The sequence below is a fragment of the Carettochelys insculpta genome, chromosome 15 (assembly GCF_033958435.1).
Source record: "Carettochelys insculpta isolate YL-2023 chromosome 15, ASM3395843v1, whole genome shotgun sequence".
NCBI lineage: Eukaryota > Metazoa > Chordata > Testudines > Carettochelyidae > Carettochelys > Carettochelys insculpta.
Window position 1 is genome coordinate 22,729,976 of NC_134151.1, and position 17,324 is coordinate 22,747,299.

At 41.5% G+C, this 17,324-nt stretch overlaps 1 protein-coding gene across 2 annotated transcripts in view; it reads left to right on the forward strand.

Moving 5' to 3' along the window:
• Nucleotides 1-13,016, forward strand: part of KIF3A (kinesin family member 3A) — a 38,380-nt gene extending 25,364 nt beyond the window's left edge. For both annotated transcript variants that reach the window (XM_075009727.1, XM_075009726.1), the window contains 4 exons: nucleotides 2,703-2,756; nucleotides 4,733-4,801; nucleotides 6,423-6,547; nucleotides 9,226-13,016. In XM_075009727.1, the coding sequence (XP_074865828.1) occupies nucleotides 2,703-2,756; nucleotides 4,733-4,801; nucleotides 6,423-6,547; nucleotides 9,226-9,274 (297 nt within the window). In that variant the 3' untranslated portion in view covers nucleotides 9,275-13,016. The remainder of the gene's footprint in view (nucleotides 1-2,702; nucleotides 2,757-4,732; nucleotides 4,802-6,422; nucleotides 6,548-9,225) is intronic.
• The last annotated feature ends 4,308 nt before the right edge of the window (nucleotides 13,017-17,324 follow it).

A 17,324-nucleotide genomic window follows, 5' to 3' on the forward strand; every position in this document is an offset into this window, starting at 1 on the left:
GCGGCCATGTCTACAGTAGGAAAATTTTATACTTGTAATTGTTGACCATGGCACCTTCACCCTGGGACTCAGCAGATTATCCAAAATCAAATATGGTTTCAAGTATCTGATAGGCTGCACCTACAGGGAGTGACAAGCCCAGACTCTGCCACTGCATCATAAATATTCATCCCTCTGCTCACTGCAGAAATGCAGACCTCCTCTTGAAGTACCTACCTTAAGGAGCATTACTAATTCATGATGAACAGTTCCTATCAAAATGCAGTAGGAGGTAGAAGGCACAAAGTCAGCCCGTGTAGCCTACCCAAAGCAAAGTGTTGAGATGGGTGTAGATCCTCCAAAACAGGGCTGTTGTATTATTACAGGAGTATTAATGAACATTGATCCATTGTCCAGAATAACTGATGGAATGTCTCGGGCCTGTTTTGGCTTAAGGACAGCAGGATGGAAATTCAGTTAACTGTATTTGATGTTAGAAGTCACACAACATGACAGTGCCTAGAATTTTCACCTTTCACTTTCATTGTGGTGCTCTCTTGGGTCCGTAGTGCATGATATTCCTGAGATCCATTTTAAATACCTCATACACCACCCAGTACAAAGTACAATCATTTTTCCTTTGTTCTGTGAAGAACTTCAAAAAGATCTCAGCAAACTGAGTGATTGGGCAGCAAAATGGCAAATGAAATTTAATGTGGGGAAGTATAAGGTAATGCACATTGGGAAAAATAATCCCAATTATACATACAATATGATGGGAGCAAATTTATCTACAACAGATCAGGAAAGGGATCTTGGAATTATAGTGGATAGTTCTCTGAAAACATCCACGCAGTGTGCAGCGGCAGTCAGTAAAGCAAATAGGATGTTAGGAATAATTAAAAAAAGGGATAGAAAATAAGACGAAGAATATCTTACTTCCCCTATATAAAACTATGGTACGCCCACATCTTGAGTACTGCATGCAGATGTGGTCTCCTCACCTCAAAAAAGATATATTGACGTTAGAAAAGGTTCAGAAAAGGGCAACAAATGATTAAGGGTTTGGAACAGGTCCCATATGAGGAGAGGCTAGAGAGACTGGGACTTTTCAGTCTAGAAGAGGAGACTGAGGGGCGATATGATAGAGGTATATAAAATCAGGAATGGTGTGGAGAAAGTGAATACAGAAAAGTTATTTACTTGTTTCCATAATATAAGAACTAGAGGACACCAAATGAAATTAATGGATAGCAGGTTCAAAACTAATAAAAGAAAGTTTTTCTTCACACAGCGCACAGTCAACCTGTGGAACTCCTTACCAGAGGACGCTGTGAAGGCCAGCACTCTAACAGAGTTTAAAAAAGAGCTCGATAAATATTTGGAGGTTAGGTCCATAGATGGCTATTAGCAAGGGGATACCTAGCTTTTTGTCGAAGGTGGGAGATGGATGGCAGGAGACAAATCGCTTGATCATTGTCTTTGGTTCACCTCCTCTGGGGCACCTGGCACTGGCAACTGTTGGCAGACAGGATACTGGGCTAGATGAACCTTTGGTCTGACCCAGTATGGCCGTTCTTATGTTGTTTTTATAAATATCACACCTAGACAACTACCTTAATGATATTCCCATGGTTGGAGAACTCCATGTGGAAAAGGTGCTTCAGACTAAGGGTATGTCGATACTGCAGTAAAAGACCCATGGCATGGCTGTGGTTTGTCCAGTTCAGCTAAGTTAGGTAGGGCTGTCCCAAGCAATGCTGGTACTCTGCATAGCCCAGAACTTGCAACTCTTCCCTCCCCACCGACGGGAGGAGGCTATGGGAGCAGAACCTGTGAGATGCAGGAGTGGGACAGGGAAGAAGACCCACCAGCTATAGGTGAGAGGCGTGAGCAGTGTCCTGAGCCTGTGAGCCAGAGGAGTCAGGAGGAGCAGCAGGGCAGCTGCGCCTCTGGCTGGAGAGACGTGGTGTTTTGATTTCGTGTGTGGAAGGGGAAAGCACTGCTTCTCACACTGGTGTGGCCATCAGAGTCCTCCAGTCCGCAGTCTTGGTGGCGGCTGGAGGCAGCCCAAAGGACAGGGCTGTCCGCAGGAGCTGGTACTGAACTCCCAGGTGGGGAGGCCAGCCAACCGTGTGATGGAGCTGGGTACTAGTGCTGATACGCAGCTGGTAGGACACCACAAAATTTGGGGCAGTTTGGTGCCCCAGTGTCATGGCGCCACATTCAGGTGCAGAGTTCACCTATTGGTAGGGATGGCCCTGAACTTAGGCTCAGGCCGCAGAGCTAAAAATTTCAGTACAAATGTTCAGGCTTCAACTGGAACCTGGACTGTGAAACCCTGTGAGTGGGGTGGGTCACAGAGACTGGCTCAGACCTCTTACATGGTAATTTTTACCCCACAGCCCAAGTCAACTGACCTAGGCTCTCAGGCTTGCTGCCACAGATACTTTCTGGCAGTATAGCCTGCAAGGATTAGATCTACAACCCTCAGTGTAGGTGGGTGTGGTTTTTCTGTTCTTTAACATGGTGTAACTATCCACATCAGTGAACCAGCCTCAGTTAAACTGATGTAGAGGAGAGCCATGTGAACTCAGCTTTAATACGGTTAAGTTCACTTTGCCCGGAGTCTCACAGGTGTGTCTTATGAAAGATACATTTAAAGTGTATGAAGATTCAAAGTTTGCAGACTGAGAACAAATATTTTTCTTGTTTCTTCTAAGGAAATGATTGAAAACTATGTCCACTGGAACGAAGACATTGGAGAATGGCAGTTGGTAAGATTAACTGATAGAAAATGCAGGTGGCTACCTTAGTGCAATGCAAAGGTTCTCAAGGGCTTTTAAATGAAAGTGAGCATTTCTGTGCTAACTCTGTAGTTTTCATTGACTAGTTAGATTGTGTCATAAGGAAGACTCAGTGTTTCCCTGCCAACCTTCATGTCTTCCCTTGCTGACTTCTGCTCTTTAAAACAGATAGCGTTCATGCAGGCCTACCGACAGGAGGGGTGTGGGGCTGGGGGAAGAGGGCAACTGCCCCAGCCCCGGGCCCTTTAAATCACCACTGGAGACCCCTCCAGATGTCTCTAAGGGTTGGCTGGGACACAGCATGCCACATGGTGTAGTCTGGGCAGCGCTGAGGGCTGACTGCCTCAGCCTCCTCCCTTCTACCCAAGGCCCCACCCTTTCCAGGATCATGCAGCTGCTCCTCCCTCCACTTTGCCCAGGTACCATCCGTTCTGTCAGCCACCCTGTGTTCATGTCTCTTAAGTCTCTGGCTTTCCTAAAGAAACCTGGATGCAAACTTCTTCATGTTTAAGACTGTTGAAATGCAAATGCCAGCCCTCCATAAATGGAGCAGGTGAAGGGATGGGCTAACCACTTAGTTGCAACTATTCTTTACCTGCAGACAGGCTTTGTGAAACTGAGATACTTCTGTTGGTGTACTGTGTTCTCACTGTAGAGGGACTTTTAAACAGTGAATGTTTAAGACTTGCAGGAAATTGTAGTAACGCTGTGTCCCCTTCTTTCTTAGCAAACATGTTAATGAGGCAGTTTGGAAGATGCTAATGAGGCACTGATGTCAATATGCAGTGCCTCATTAGCACGGTGGCATCCACACGTGATTCGAAAGTACTGCTTTCAGAATGCACACCGCCCATGAAGACTGGGGCCTTTCAGAAGGACCCCTGACTTCAAAAGCCCCTTCCTAAAACCAAATAGGGAGGGGCTTTCAAAGTCAAGGGGTCTTTTTGAAAGGCCCCCATCTGCACAGGCGGTGTGCATTCCAAAAGCACCACTTTCAAATTGCGCGTGGCTGCCGGTATGCTAATGAGGTGCTGCATATTCATATCAGTGCCTCATTGGCATCTTCCGAACTGCCTCGTTAACATTCCCGCTCTGAAAGGAGGGGGCATGTGTAGACATAGCCTTTGATTACAGAATCTTTGCAGGATTTGTTCCTTAACCCAGGTGTTATGGCAAGTTGTGGTTCTGGAGTTATGGGATTTTTTTTTCGAGGGGAGGGGGATTTGGTGTTCCGTTGATTTAAGCGCAAACCACAGTGATTGCAGCTGTCACCTGAAGTATTGCCAGCCATAGTGTTGGAAGAAAAATGAAGATCTGAAAACTTATAGAGATATAAATATGTGTATGTATATTTGTCTTGCATTATTCCTTGCAGTTCCATTAGACTGGCAAACTGCCACAGGGAGTAAAAGGTCTACGAGTGCAGATGCTCAATTTATCCACTACTCTTAGGAAGTTCTGCTTTAGGCACTTCTACACTGACCATCTCCACTGCAAGTTGAGCAGGAGGGAAAATTGCCAAGGATGGAAAAGTACATTTTTAAGGCACTAAAGTTATTCATGAATTTGGGATTTTTTTGCCAAACTGAAAACCTGGGGGAAAAAAATTCAGAAATGTCAATATGAACTGTTTTTTGACAGTGTTTTGAACCCACATTTCAAAACAAAAATGTCAAATATTTTGATTTGACCCACGTTAATATTTTTATTTTGTTTTGGTGAGAAATAAAAAAGCAAAATGAATGAATTTTTAAAATTATTCATTCTGCTCTCATCCACGCTAATCTTAAATGTTGTGATTTGGAAAAGGTGTGAAGTGGGTCTTTCATCTAGCAAGCTACCAAATAAATTAAATTGAGGCTGGAGGCAAAAATAAACCTACTGAATTGTGCAATCAATTTCATAATGTAGTTGAGTTTGCTAATGGATCTTTCTCTTTCTTTCAGAAATGTGTTGCATATACAGGGAACAACATGAGAAAACAGACTCCAGTACCAGATAAAAAAGAAAAAGATGTAAGTGTTTCTGCTTAAACATGGATTGCCCATATGTGCTGCATCGCCTGCTGTAAAACTTTATAAAAAGTCAGCGTTAGAGTCTTTGGTGTTTTGATGAAGCACACTTCTTCCAAGGTGTTAGAGAATCATGGGACTGGAAGAGACCTTGAGAGGTCATCAAGCCCATTCCCCTGCAATCCTGCTGAGATCAAGCACCATCTTGTCCATCCTTGACATATGTTTGTCTAACCTGCTCTTAGAATTCTCAAGTCAGGGAGAGTCCACCGTTTCCCTAGACAGTTTATTCCAGTCCTTAACCATCCTGACAGTCAGGAAATTTTTCCTGATGTCCAATCTAAACTTTCCTTGCTGCAGTTTAAATTCATTGCTGCTTATTAGATGTTAAGGATAATAATTTTCTCCCTCCTCATTTCTTCTTGGTACATAAAAGCTGTTATCATGTCCCATATGTCTTTTCTTTCTCAATTAAACAAACCAAGCTCTTTCAATTTCCCTCATATGTCATATTTTCTAGGTCTTTCCTAATCTTTGTTGTTCTTCTCTGGACTTTTTTTTTTGCCAATTTGTTCACATTTCCTGAAATGTGACACCCAGAACTGGATGCAATACTTTAGCTGAGGGCTAATAGTTACGGAGTAGAGAGGAAGAATTATTTCTTGTGTCTTGCTTTCCATACTCCTGTTAATACATCCAAGAATGATGTTTGCTTTTTTTGAAACAGTCTCACACTGTTGACTCTCATTTAGCTTGTGGGTCCACTATGACCCCTCGATCCCTTTCTGCAGTACTCATTCCTAGGCTATCATTTCCCATTTTGTACGTGTGCAGTTGATTTAGGCCTTCCTCAGTGTAGTACTTTGCATTTGTCCTTATTGAATTTCATCCTGTTTACCTTAGACCATTTCCCCAGTTTGTCGTGATCACTTTGTTATAATCTGTCCTCAGAAGCACTTGCAACCCCTCCCAGCTAGGTGTTTGCCAATTGATTCCTTAATTGTTTGCCCCGTTATGGGTTTGTCTACACTTGCCCCCAACTTTGAAGGGGGCAAGTTAATCAGGGCGATGGGAGATTACTAATGAAGTGCTGTGGTGAATACGCAGCACTTCATTAGGCTAATTCTCCCTCGTGGCATCTTCGAAGTGTCAGACTTTGAAATGCTGGCGTGCATGTAGCTGCAGGCAGGTCAAAGTGCCCATGCTACTTCGAAGTGCCTTTACTCCCCACAGGCACTTCAAAGTACCACAAGCACTTTGAACTGCCTGTTGCTACCTGCATGCCAGCACTTAGAAGTCTGACACTTCGAAGTTGCCACGGGGGAGAATTAGCCTAATGAAGTCCTGCATATTCGCCACAGCACTTCATTAGCAATCTCCCATCTCTCTGATTAACATGCCCCCTTCAAAGTTGGGGTCAGGTATAGACCCAGCTTATCTTCCCTGGCGTATATGTTAAGATGACTGGTCTGTAATTTCCTGTGTTGTCTTTATTCCCCTTTTTGTAGATGGGCACTATATTTGTCCTGTACCAGTCTTCTGTAATATCTCCCATCTTCCATGACTTTTCAAAGGTAACATGCTTAGCACTATGTAAAATGGATTCTGTCTATTCTTTCCCTAGCCCTTTGAGGTGGACCTTTCCCATGTATATCTAGCTTACACAGAAGAAAGCCTGAGGCAGTCTTTGATGAAGTTAGAGAGGCCTAGGACTTCAAAAGGAAAATCAAGGCCTAAAACTGGTAGAAGGTGAGAGATCTTGTGAAACAGTTTTTTCTGTGATTTAGAACTTCCATGTAAAGTGTTTAAAAACTAAAGTTGATTTTTGGGGCTCCATCCTGGAGTCTGCATTTGGGTGTCCTCTTAATTTGAGTGAGGGGGTCGGGAATGACTGATCAGAATCCAGGTCCTCTGAGCAGTGCTGTTGTGCATTCACCATAGAGGGTGCACCTACACTTGCATTCTTCTTTCGAAAGAGGTGTGCAGATGAGGGAATTTGAAAATGCAAATGAGGCTCATATTTGGCACCTCATTTGCATATTCTTATTTCAAAAGAGCTTCTTTCGAAAGAAGAAAACCAGTGTAAATGCTGCTCTTTTGAAAGTAAAGCTCATCTTCGAAAGAATCCTTCTTCCCATTAAGTAAAGGATAGAAGGATTCTTTCAGAGATGGGGGTTATTTTAGAAAGAGCAGCTTCTATACTGGTTTTCTTCTTTTGAAATAATATGCAAATGAGATGCCAAATACGCAAATATGCACCTCATTTGCATTTTCAATTTCCCTCATTTCAATACCTCTTTCGAAAGAGGAAAGCAAGTGTAGATGCACCCAGATAGTCGTTGAACTATAGGGAATGCTGATCAAAGCCATAATATTCGGAAAGCACGGCCTGTTGATTTAATGAGTTTTCTGTTGCAACGTTATCAAATTTTATCAAATTATTCAAGCTGGTTGTGATTTCACCCTCATTTTTTTTCAAAAACTGACAGTTGTTTTTTTTTTTTTTTTTTGATTTTGAAATTTAAAAATTGATTTTTCAAACTATCCAGTCCTGTATCTGTAGAGAAGTATGAAAAAGAGTATAAGGTTTGTCATAGTGTAAATGGAAGAGGGGCCTGAGATGGAATTTAAATAGAATGAAGACTGGAATTAAATGCAAAACACACATGAATATATGCTTCAGCCATGCTGAAATTGCTGATGCCTACACAGAGGAATACAGCATTCCTCAGGGGATAAAAGGTAGAGTTTGAGTTTAAGTCAAAGTTCTGGAGTTAAGTTTAATGCAGGTTCTGGTTTGGGTTAATTGTAGAAAAAGCCAACCAACATTAAGACTGGGAAAGTAACACCAGGTCAGCAAAGAATATATTATGTTTACACAGCCATGTCACACTTTAGATTTTAAAGTGTGTATTTTTTTTAACCAACTACTGCATGAAAATGTATATTCAACAGAGGAAACACAATGTAGTGTTTTACATGGGAGAGCTGTTTTTGACAAGAAACACTAACTTTTGGGACCAAGTAAAGAGGCATAAAGTGATATGAATTTGATTCTTAGTGAAAAATAATCAAGTCTAAGGGTATGTCTACCCAGCAGCCTTATTTCGAAATAAGCTATTCCAGAAGAGCTATTCTGGAATAGCTTGTTTTGAAACACTGCTGATACACACAAAATGCGTTTCAAAATGGCACTTAGCTATTCCGAAATACAGCATCTACGCATAGAGAACCTATTTCAAACTAGAGCCAATGGATGCACTATGGCTTATTTTGAAATAGGTTCTATTCCCTGTCTTAACAACACCTATTTAGAAATAGCTATTTTGAAATGGGCGCTCTTCTTCACAGAGGCCATTTCTGCACAGGCCACTTTCTTCGAAAGTGGCATGGTAATACACAGCCCAAAATATGCTAATGAGGCATGGATGCAAATTCCCCGTGCTTCATTAGCATACGGTCATGTGGTTTGGAGTCCGGAAGACCGTTCTTCCGGACTCCAAAATGCCGTGTAGAAGCGCGGCCCTGGGGGAGCTTCCAGAAGGAAGTCCTTCTTCCGGAGGCCTCTTCTTCCCGAAAATTTTTGGGAAGAAGGGGCCTCCGGAAGGAGGACTTCCTTCCAGAAGACCCCCAGCCGCCGCGCTTCTAAACGGCATTTTGGAGGCCGGAAGAACGGTCTTCCAGACTCCAAATCACATGACTGTAAGCTAATGAGGCGCAGGGCATTTGCATCTGTACCTCATTAGCATATTTCGGGCTGTGTATTACCATGCCACTTTCAAAGAAAGTGGCCTGTGTAGAAACGGCTGGAATGAGTTGCGCCAATTTCGAAATAAACCAACTGCTGTTTTGAAATTGTTTCGCAATAGCAGTTGAGTTGTGTAGACAATAGGATAGTTATTTTAAAATAATAGCTGTTATTTTTAAATTACTTTACTGTGTAGATCTACCTGAAGTGATTTATTTACTCACTGGGTGGCCTAGTTTAACACCTTCTTAAACATTTTCAGAGGGGTAGCTGTGTTAGTCTGTAGTGTCACAAAAAACAAGCAGTCCTGTAGCACCTGAAAACTAACAGATTTATTTAAATGTTTGTATTGCTTTTCTTATATTCTTTTCTGTCTGCTTGATGAGTGCTGTTCTATCAAAGACTTTCAGATCCAAATTTATACGTGACATGAGAGAATATGCATAAGTTTTGGATGATGGATGGCCCAATGAAAAGTTAGATTGTACTTTGAATTATCCTTCTAAAATATTTAATATGCAGTTGTTGAGATTTTAGCATATTATTTTTAGAGGCTAAGTGACCAAAACTTGTGTAAAAGTTAACGTATTCTTTAGGTTTGGAAAATGTCACCCCTTTCTTTTCCTACGTATACTAGTAATGTGCATTTTGTCTTTTCCCATCTCTTCTCTCCAAATAGAAAACGTTCAGCAAAGCCAGGAGCCGTAATTGACTCTCTGCTTCAGTAGGTGTTCACATTCAGCATCAGAGAAAATGTTAATGTGTGTGTTGTAATGCTTTGCGAAAATCCATAGTTCATTAGAAGATATTGAGGAACTGGTCCAGTTGACCAGAAGGGGCTACAAAACAATGCCTCATCAGTATGGAGAATTGTTTAAAAACAAAAATGAACTTGTTTCTCTAATTATTCTTATACTATATGTTATATTAACATATGTTAAGCCAATATATGTGTTGTGAAATTGTTCGTGTATTACACCACTCTTTGTGTTGTGCAGGGAAACCATTGGCAGTAATCCTAGTAGAAATGAAATGTATAGAAAGCAAGAGCTATAGGTGTGTTTCAATTATAAACCCAGCTTGTTGGATAGAGAACTCTTTGTGTATAAACTAGCGGCTTACACTGTTGTCCCGCATTGCCCTGTTAAGTGTTTTAATGTGCTGGGTATAAATCCATATCATAACTCAATTTGAATACTTCCTTGGCTATTTAAATACTCCATAATTATAGCAATTAGATAAATTTCGTACTTTCAATGACAAATTGTTTTTCTGCTCCTTCAGTAACTCAGTGTGTAGATTTACTGTATATCATTGCATAAAGAGTGACTGTTCTGAAAACCTGAACTGTCCACATGCAAGAACACTGGCAAGGGACAACATTTTGTTTAGTTGCAATGCAAATGAAAACAAAACTGTTTAGTTTCATTTTATGTGAACTGTTGTTGTCCTTTTATTTACTATTTAAACGCACACAATCTCTAGGCAACTTCTCTGACCACTTTTGTGAGGGTGGCCATTGCGGAAGAAGAGGCAAGAGTATACATTGTACTTTTTAAAAGGCTGCTTGGCACTTTAGGTGTGACTGCATATGCCCTGGGTGGCAGATGTGAGACTCATCCCTCTGATTGTAACTGCGCCGTGCATTTTTTGCATGAATTGCTCTGCTCTCAATCTGGATGAGAAGATGGAAAGCCTAATATGTTAGAAAGAATGCCACAACCCCATAATATAGCTCAAGTGAGGTGTTTTCAGAAGTCGTGGCTTGCTTCCTCAGCCTCAGCTCCAATTTTCTGGGGGCAATACTTCATTGACCAGTGATTTATAGTTTAAAATAGAGATGTGCTTCCTTTACTTCCTGTCCCCAGGCAGTGCTAACATCCGCACCAAAATCAGTCCAGTCTAACTCCAGGTAGTCTTTTCTTTTCCATTACACAGTGACGGTAGCTTAATTTCTTTTAAAATCCTTCTCTTTTTGCATTGAGTGGCTGCTGATCTTACTAGTTCAGTTGACTCTCTCTTAAAAACTGCTGCTACTAAACATTTAATGTTTTAATATATTGCTTTTATGATATAGAAGAAATTACTGTTCTGTTATCTAGAGTACGTTATGTTACTAGTGCTGGAACACCTCAGTTACAGATATCTTATATCTTCATAAACCTGTTTTATTATTGATATCTATATCATCAGCATAACCTTACAGTGTTGCATAGAGTGTAAAAAGCTGTAACTGCTGATGTGAAAAGGTGGAGTCTCAACTAACCAATGCATAGCGCTGTTCCACTGCAAGGTGTAATGCATTCATTCTGATAAGAAGACTTAGCGGTTAATTGAAATACTCTTTCTGGTGTGTCTGGAATATTGTAAAAATGCATCAAAATACCATATGTTCATGTCCCTTCTTATTTCTGTGACCAATAGCTGTGCAGTGTGGATCTACATGCAAGTATAAGATGCACAATTTAATAATTAAAATTTGGTCTCAGAAGGACAAATTTAGCTCTGCGAAGTTCAGTAGCAATGTGTATTTTAACTGTGCAGTTAAACACATTTTGTTGGCCCGTGTCAGTTAACTGGGGCACAGGGGTTGTTGAAGTGCATGGTGGATGTTTGGGCTTGGGTGGGAGTCCAGATTCTGGGACTCTGTGAGGGTGAATGCTTCAGTCTCAGCGTGAAACTCTGCGCCACTGTTTTACAGCTGAACAGCCCAACCCTGTGCCCAAGTCAGCTGACATGGGCTAGCTGTGGGTGTTTACTTGCAGGGTAGACATACTCAGTGTCTTCACCCAAGAACAAAACTTACTGCGCTGTGGGGATTTTTAAAAACAATTGGAACTATTATTCTTTAGTTGATAGAAGATTGAATTATAACTTCTGGGATAATACCTTTTCATAGCACAGCATTTAAACAAGAGGGAATTTATTAAGATCTTCCCCCAAAATTAGTGCACTTGCTTCTCATCTTGAAGAAAAATTAAAGCATTGGTTCTTAAACTTTACAGTGAACGTGCAGTAAACTTGATTAAACTTCTTAATTTACCTACCGGTATGCTTGTCATACGTATTAAAAAGACTGAAGAGAGACCATAATCGTTCAAAGATCATTGTTGTGGCCTCAGGCCTGGACCAAGATCCATGTAAGAGGCTCTCTGCAGCTGCAGCAAGCCCAAACTTCAAGTGCACTCTTGGAGCCACGTGCTCAGCATAGAACTGCAAGATCTGGGGTTCCTTGCTTTTTATGCTGAAGGTTAATACCATTATGATCATGCTGCAGTAGGATCCATCAGCTAGGCAAGGAAACATTTCCTTCTTAATCAGTGCTTTTAAAAAACGACCTTATTGTCTGTCTGAGAGAGCATTAATGGCACCTTGTGATGCCATTGTGAGCCATTCTACCCCTATCAAAACACTGAATGATTAACACAAAAAATGCATTTTAACAGTGGACTGGATCTGTAAAAGCCAAGTCCCTTATATAAACAAACGTTACTTGTACAACAGTACTTAAGAGACTAGCTCTCCTGCTGGCTTTGTTTTGTTTTTGTTTTTGTTTTTGTTTTTGTTTTTTTAAAGAAGCTTTTAATGCCATTTCTGTTTCTATATGAATTTGCATGGAAAACCAGCATGAACCACAATAAACTTGCTGGCTGGGATTTGCTGTCACAGCATTGGCTTTGGAGAACAAAATCCCTCACTGTTAAAAGGGAAAACTTGGCAATGAAATATTTTTAAGTAGGTTCAGTTTAGATTTGTCAAGCTTGACTGATCTTTGGAAGGTTTGAATGTTTGAGTCATGGGCATTATTTTTAAAGTTGCTAAATGTGCATCTGGGCTACATATTTGCCCTGCAGCTCTGTTTGCCTGCAGACTTACTTTGTCCATAACTCATTTTTAATTTAATTTTATTTTTTTTAAATTCAGGCTTGAGCCAATATGCTATTGTGGTCTCAGTTCAGTCTTTGTGTAACTGTGTGTGTGTGTGTGTGTGTGTGTGTGTGTGCAGTCTCAGTTCAGTCTTTCTGTAACTCACGTGTGTGTGTGTGGTGGTGGGGGGTTTCTTTCAGTTTCCTCTATTCAGAAATGTTGGCTTACATTGAAGTTTCCTGGACCTTCCATGCATTTTTTGCATTCTTAATGCTGCTCTTTAATAGAACCTAGCTCACATTTAACTATATCCTGGTCCTGGGATGGCTGAAGGGGTAGAAATCTTCCTTAGTGCCTTTCACTAATTTATACGGTAGTCTGCACACTTTAAATTATAGCGCTTTCTCTTCAGTTCTATTTTACCAATATGTATATATGCAAGAAAGTCTAGTTGTACAATTATTCCCTATTTATTGTTTTTCTAACTTTGTTGGAAGTGTTGTTTCCGATTATTCATTGTATTTTATGTATACATTTTATTTGGTGCGTTGTACATACCTGTATTGTCTCTACATGGTGCATGGTCTTGCTAAGGAATAAAAATTTGAGCTCTTTATCACAGTGTGGCTTTTTTCACATACCATGAGAACTAGGAATCACCTGTTTAAATTAATAGGCATCAGATATAAAGCAAACAAGGAAGTGCTACTTCATGCAACACACACTCAGGTCTGCTAGAGAGGAGGGTGGATAGAGGGGGTAACTGCCCCAAAGGCCTGGTGATTCAAGACTGCTACTGCAGCAGGGCAGAGCCCTGAGCCCTTTAAATCTGTCAGACCCCCTGCTTGGTGTGGTCTGGGCCTTGCGGAGGCTGCCCCATGAAGGGATCCTTAGCCCCACGCCTTCCATGCCTTCCACCTGAGGCCCTGCTGCTTCCAGGGGGGCATGGAGCCACCTCTCACACACACCTTGTGCAGGGGCGTGGCGAGGCTGTCACTCCTGCTGGGAACAACGAACCTGTAAAACTTGTTGCCATGGACGTTGTGAAGACATGGAGCTTGTGACCAGGGAGCTGAGCTAACAGCAGCAGCTAACAGGCTGTTCTCTGTGTGCAGGAGGAGTAGTTATGGGCCCCTTGAGGTAAGTGGCTGTCTGTGGTGCATGTGCTGGGGGTTGCTTGTTGGTTGCCTTAAAGATAATGTGTGCTGAGCTTGTGTTTGTCTGTTTGGAGAATAGAGTCACCCCTTTTTTTAAGAGGTGAATCTTGCTGGGCGCATGGTCCTTCTGCTCTATAGTCTGCATTTCCTGCCCGTTCGTTTCTGGGTTTATACATTAAAGACACTTTCTGTATAAGGACCAGACTTACAAAATTGACCCTTACCTGACAGTTGCAGTTGGATTGGTCAACCAAACCATTGGAGGAGCTGCTGTGTATTGAACCCTGTTGAAGATATCTCTCTCTTAAGCTCTGAATGGATTCAGCTGTTTTCCTTGGAGACCCACTGTTGCACTGATTTGGTATGGTAATCCAGCCTCGCTAGTAGTCTTACTGCCACTGGAATAAAGCGCTCGTACCTCAGAAAATTATTCCTTTTTCCCTTCAATCCATCATGCTATCCCTTGCACTTGTTCATCCCCTTTGCTGTAATGCCTGTATGCTCTCCTGGGAATGGAGGGGGAACAGGCTAGAGCTGATGGTGAGTAGCATTGTCCCATTTTGTAGTATTTGTGTGTGTTGTGATTTGATTAGGAGCCCATTGGCCTAGGCATTGTGTTCACACACAACAACAGCCAAAAAAAAACCAAACAAAAAACCCTGTATGTAGAAGATGAGGCAGCCAATCAGGGAGCATTTTGAAACTGCTCTTGGTTTCGTTTTTCTAAAGCTTGCTCTTGTGTTCATAACCATATGTATATACTCTCAATAGTGTAGCAAGGCTGCAGTAGAATTAGCGGAGGTGTTTAGAAGTTGTTCCATTTCCTCTATGGCAAGGAATGACTTATTGACACACATTACTGTGTATTACAGGGTTTGCCTTTCGCAGAAGAAAATCTTTCTTGGGCTCTGCAGGCAGCAGATTTCGATAGATAACTGTGCAGTTCCATTGAGAATACTCTGACTCAGCAGGTGCATCAGATGAATCTCACTGGAGTACAGGGACTTTCCAGAGGTTCTACAGGATGTGTTTCAGCAGAAATCTCCCACAGTTGTGCTACACTGAAGCTCAGCCTGCTACATCAGACATTTTGTTGCTAGAAAGACTTAAACTAAACCTCTGCTCTGAATGCTGCAAGCGTCTGGGGATGCTCAGCTCAGCCATCTTATTTGTGCTGCTTCCAGTCCTCTGTTTTTTCCTCCTTCGCTTCCACAAACTTCTCTTTGATTTGGGGCCTGCCTTGTGAAACCAGTCAATGGTGTGGATAGCAAGTGGGAGGGTTCTAGTGTGCGCTGCACAGAGTGCCCCAAAGAGGAAATATGAGGTCTGCAGTGCCCCTTTACCCACCTCCTGGCTATAGGACGGCTACAGCCCTTTGAAGCATGTAGACAACTTCTATGTACTTCTGAGCCCCTGGTTTGCTTTTGCTGGCCTTAGGCCTAGGCCAGCCCTGTTGCTGGCTTCTGTAAGATCATGTTTCTGAATGCTGAATTTGCAAGACAGACTCTAGGAATCCTCGGTTCATGGCTTTGACAACTGCTTCACACCATCTATCACCTTGACTTTGGAGTTGTAGTTTCTTCCCAAGCATCTGGGCTAGCACCAGTTCACTGCCTGCATTTCCCAATGGTCTAAATCTGAACTCCTTTTTCTGGTGGAACTGTGACAGTTGGGTGTCTCACTGTGCTTGGTTCCCTTCCTCCTTGATTGCTGAAGCTGCCACCTTTGTGGTCTTCACCACTCTCTTCCCAGCCTAGCAAAAATGCGGCTGCTCAATTATCATCGCTTACTGCTCCTCCCCTCTCCCTACCCTCTGTCAGAGCCTTTGCTGACTTGCCTTTTCCTACCCTATCTAGATTAAACACCTGACTCTCATCTTCTACTTTCCTTCTCCCTCTCATTATGTTTGTCATAATCTCCTAGTTCCCGTGTGAAAGAAAGCAACTCCTCCCTCAAATCACTAATAAAGTTACACACACATGCATGGCTCCTTTGTGCTCCATGGTTCGTGGTCGGGCAGCAGAAAAGAGGACAGAAAAAAAAGGAAAAGACCAAAGAGTCCATCTTTCTCCTAGGCATTTTGGTTCTCATAGGGTAGAGTTTTGCAAACTGCTGCTCTGGAGCCACATGTGACTCTTTAAGGACTTCTTTGTGGCTCCCAATGCTATAAAAACAAAATAAAAAAAGTTCCTCCAGATTATTTTTGCTAAACGATGAATGTCTAAAAGACCCAAAATGAACAACTCATATGTAAATAGCAAACGATATGTGACCTCAAAATTCTGGATAACCCCAGAGAGAGAGGTGGTTTGGGAATGAAAGATCGTGGTACAAACCAAGTGTGAGGAAATAGAATATGAAAAAAGTTTGTGAATGTCCTGCAGTACACATGTAACACATTACAAATGACTGTGTGTGCACTGTTCTTAAAATAGGGGTTACAAAAAGTACAGTTTACGATATGGTTTAAATATGGTGTGGTCTTGTATTCACATGCGTTGCAGCTCTTGAATTATTGTTTTTTTACCAAATTGGAAAAAATGGCTCTTCTTGCTGTTTTGGTTGATGACCCCGTCATAGGGTATGTTTACACTACAGAGTTATTATGGAATGTCTTATTCCAGAGTTATTTTTCCTAAATAAGATATTCCAGAATAATGTGCCTACACTACAGGGAAGCCCCAAAAGAAGGAAACCTTATTCCAAAATAGTGTGTCCACACATAATAGAGCCTATTTCAGATTTGAGCTCCTGGAAGCAGTAATCTAATCAAATCCAAAGTAATATGTCTACACACCAGCTTTATTTCAGAATAAGCTACTCCGCAATAGTTTATTTTGAAATAGCCCCTATTGCCACAGCCCTTATTCTGAAACACCTATTTCTAAGTAGGTGCTATTCCTCACGGAACAAGGTTTACCAATTTCAAAATAAGCCAAACACTATTTCAAAACTATTTTGAAATAGCAATTGCGTTGTGTAGACACTCGTAAAATTATTCTGCACCAGCAGCCCTTATTTATGAACAACTGCAATGTAGACATACCTGTAGAGTCCTACTTTACATTGTATGCTGCATGAGGCAGAGATGGCCTTTACAGCTGCAACTTCTGAATCTGTTGCTATACAAATGTTTACCAACCAATGTTTCGGAAAACATGTCAGCTGTATTGATCCAAAACCACTTTATTTTAAGGTTAATTATAAATACTCTTTAATAATATTACAAAGGCACTGCACATTTCTGAATGGAAAGTTTTTTATCTTCTAGTTCTATGGTACTTTTCTTTCATTATCTGTTTGGAGAAGTCTCTCAGCTCCTCCAGAAAATCTTTCAACTTAATGTTGTTGGCCCCATTCACTGGACAGTGTTCCTGTAACTGAAACGTCATAGCAGGGATGTTAGTACAATTGCTGAGGTCCTTACTTTATGGTGGTGGTTTTTAGCTACAGATGGGTAGTGAAATCCAGCACCCTTTCTTGTGGTTAGACCTGCGCTGAGAAGGCTCTTCTCACACACAGCCAAATGTGGCTTGAATGATGCAAAATTATGAAGTGTATGAGACTGCAAATTACTCAGGAGAATTTCTTGCATTTACATACATGACTGGCAGTTGGCATAATGTTTTTTTTTTTTTTGGTGGAAAAACATCATGGCAGCAGCCAGTCAGCAGAAAAACAGTGGGTTGAGCTTTACGTAAGGCTCCCTGAAAAGTGAAAAATGACGAATGTACTTTTAAAATGTATCCAGTTT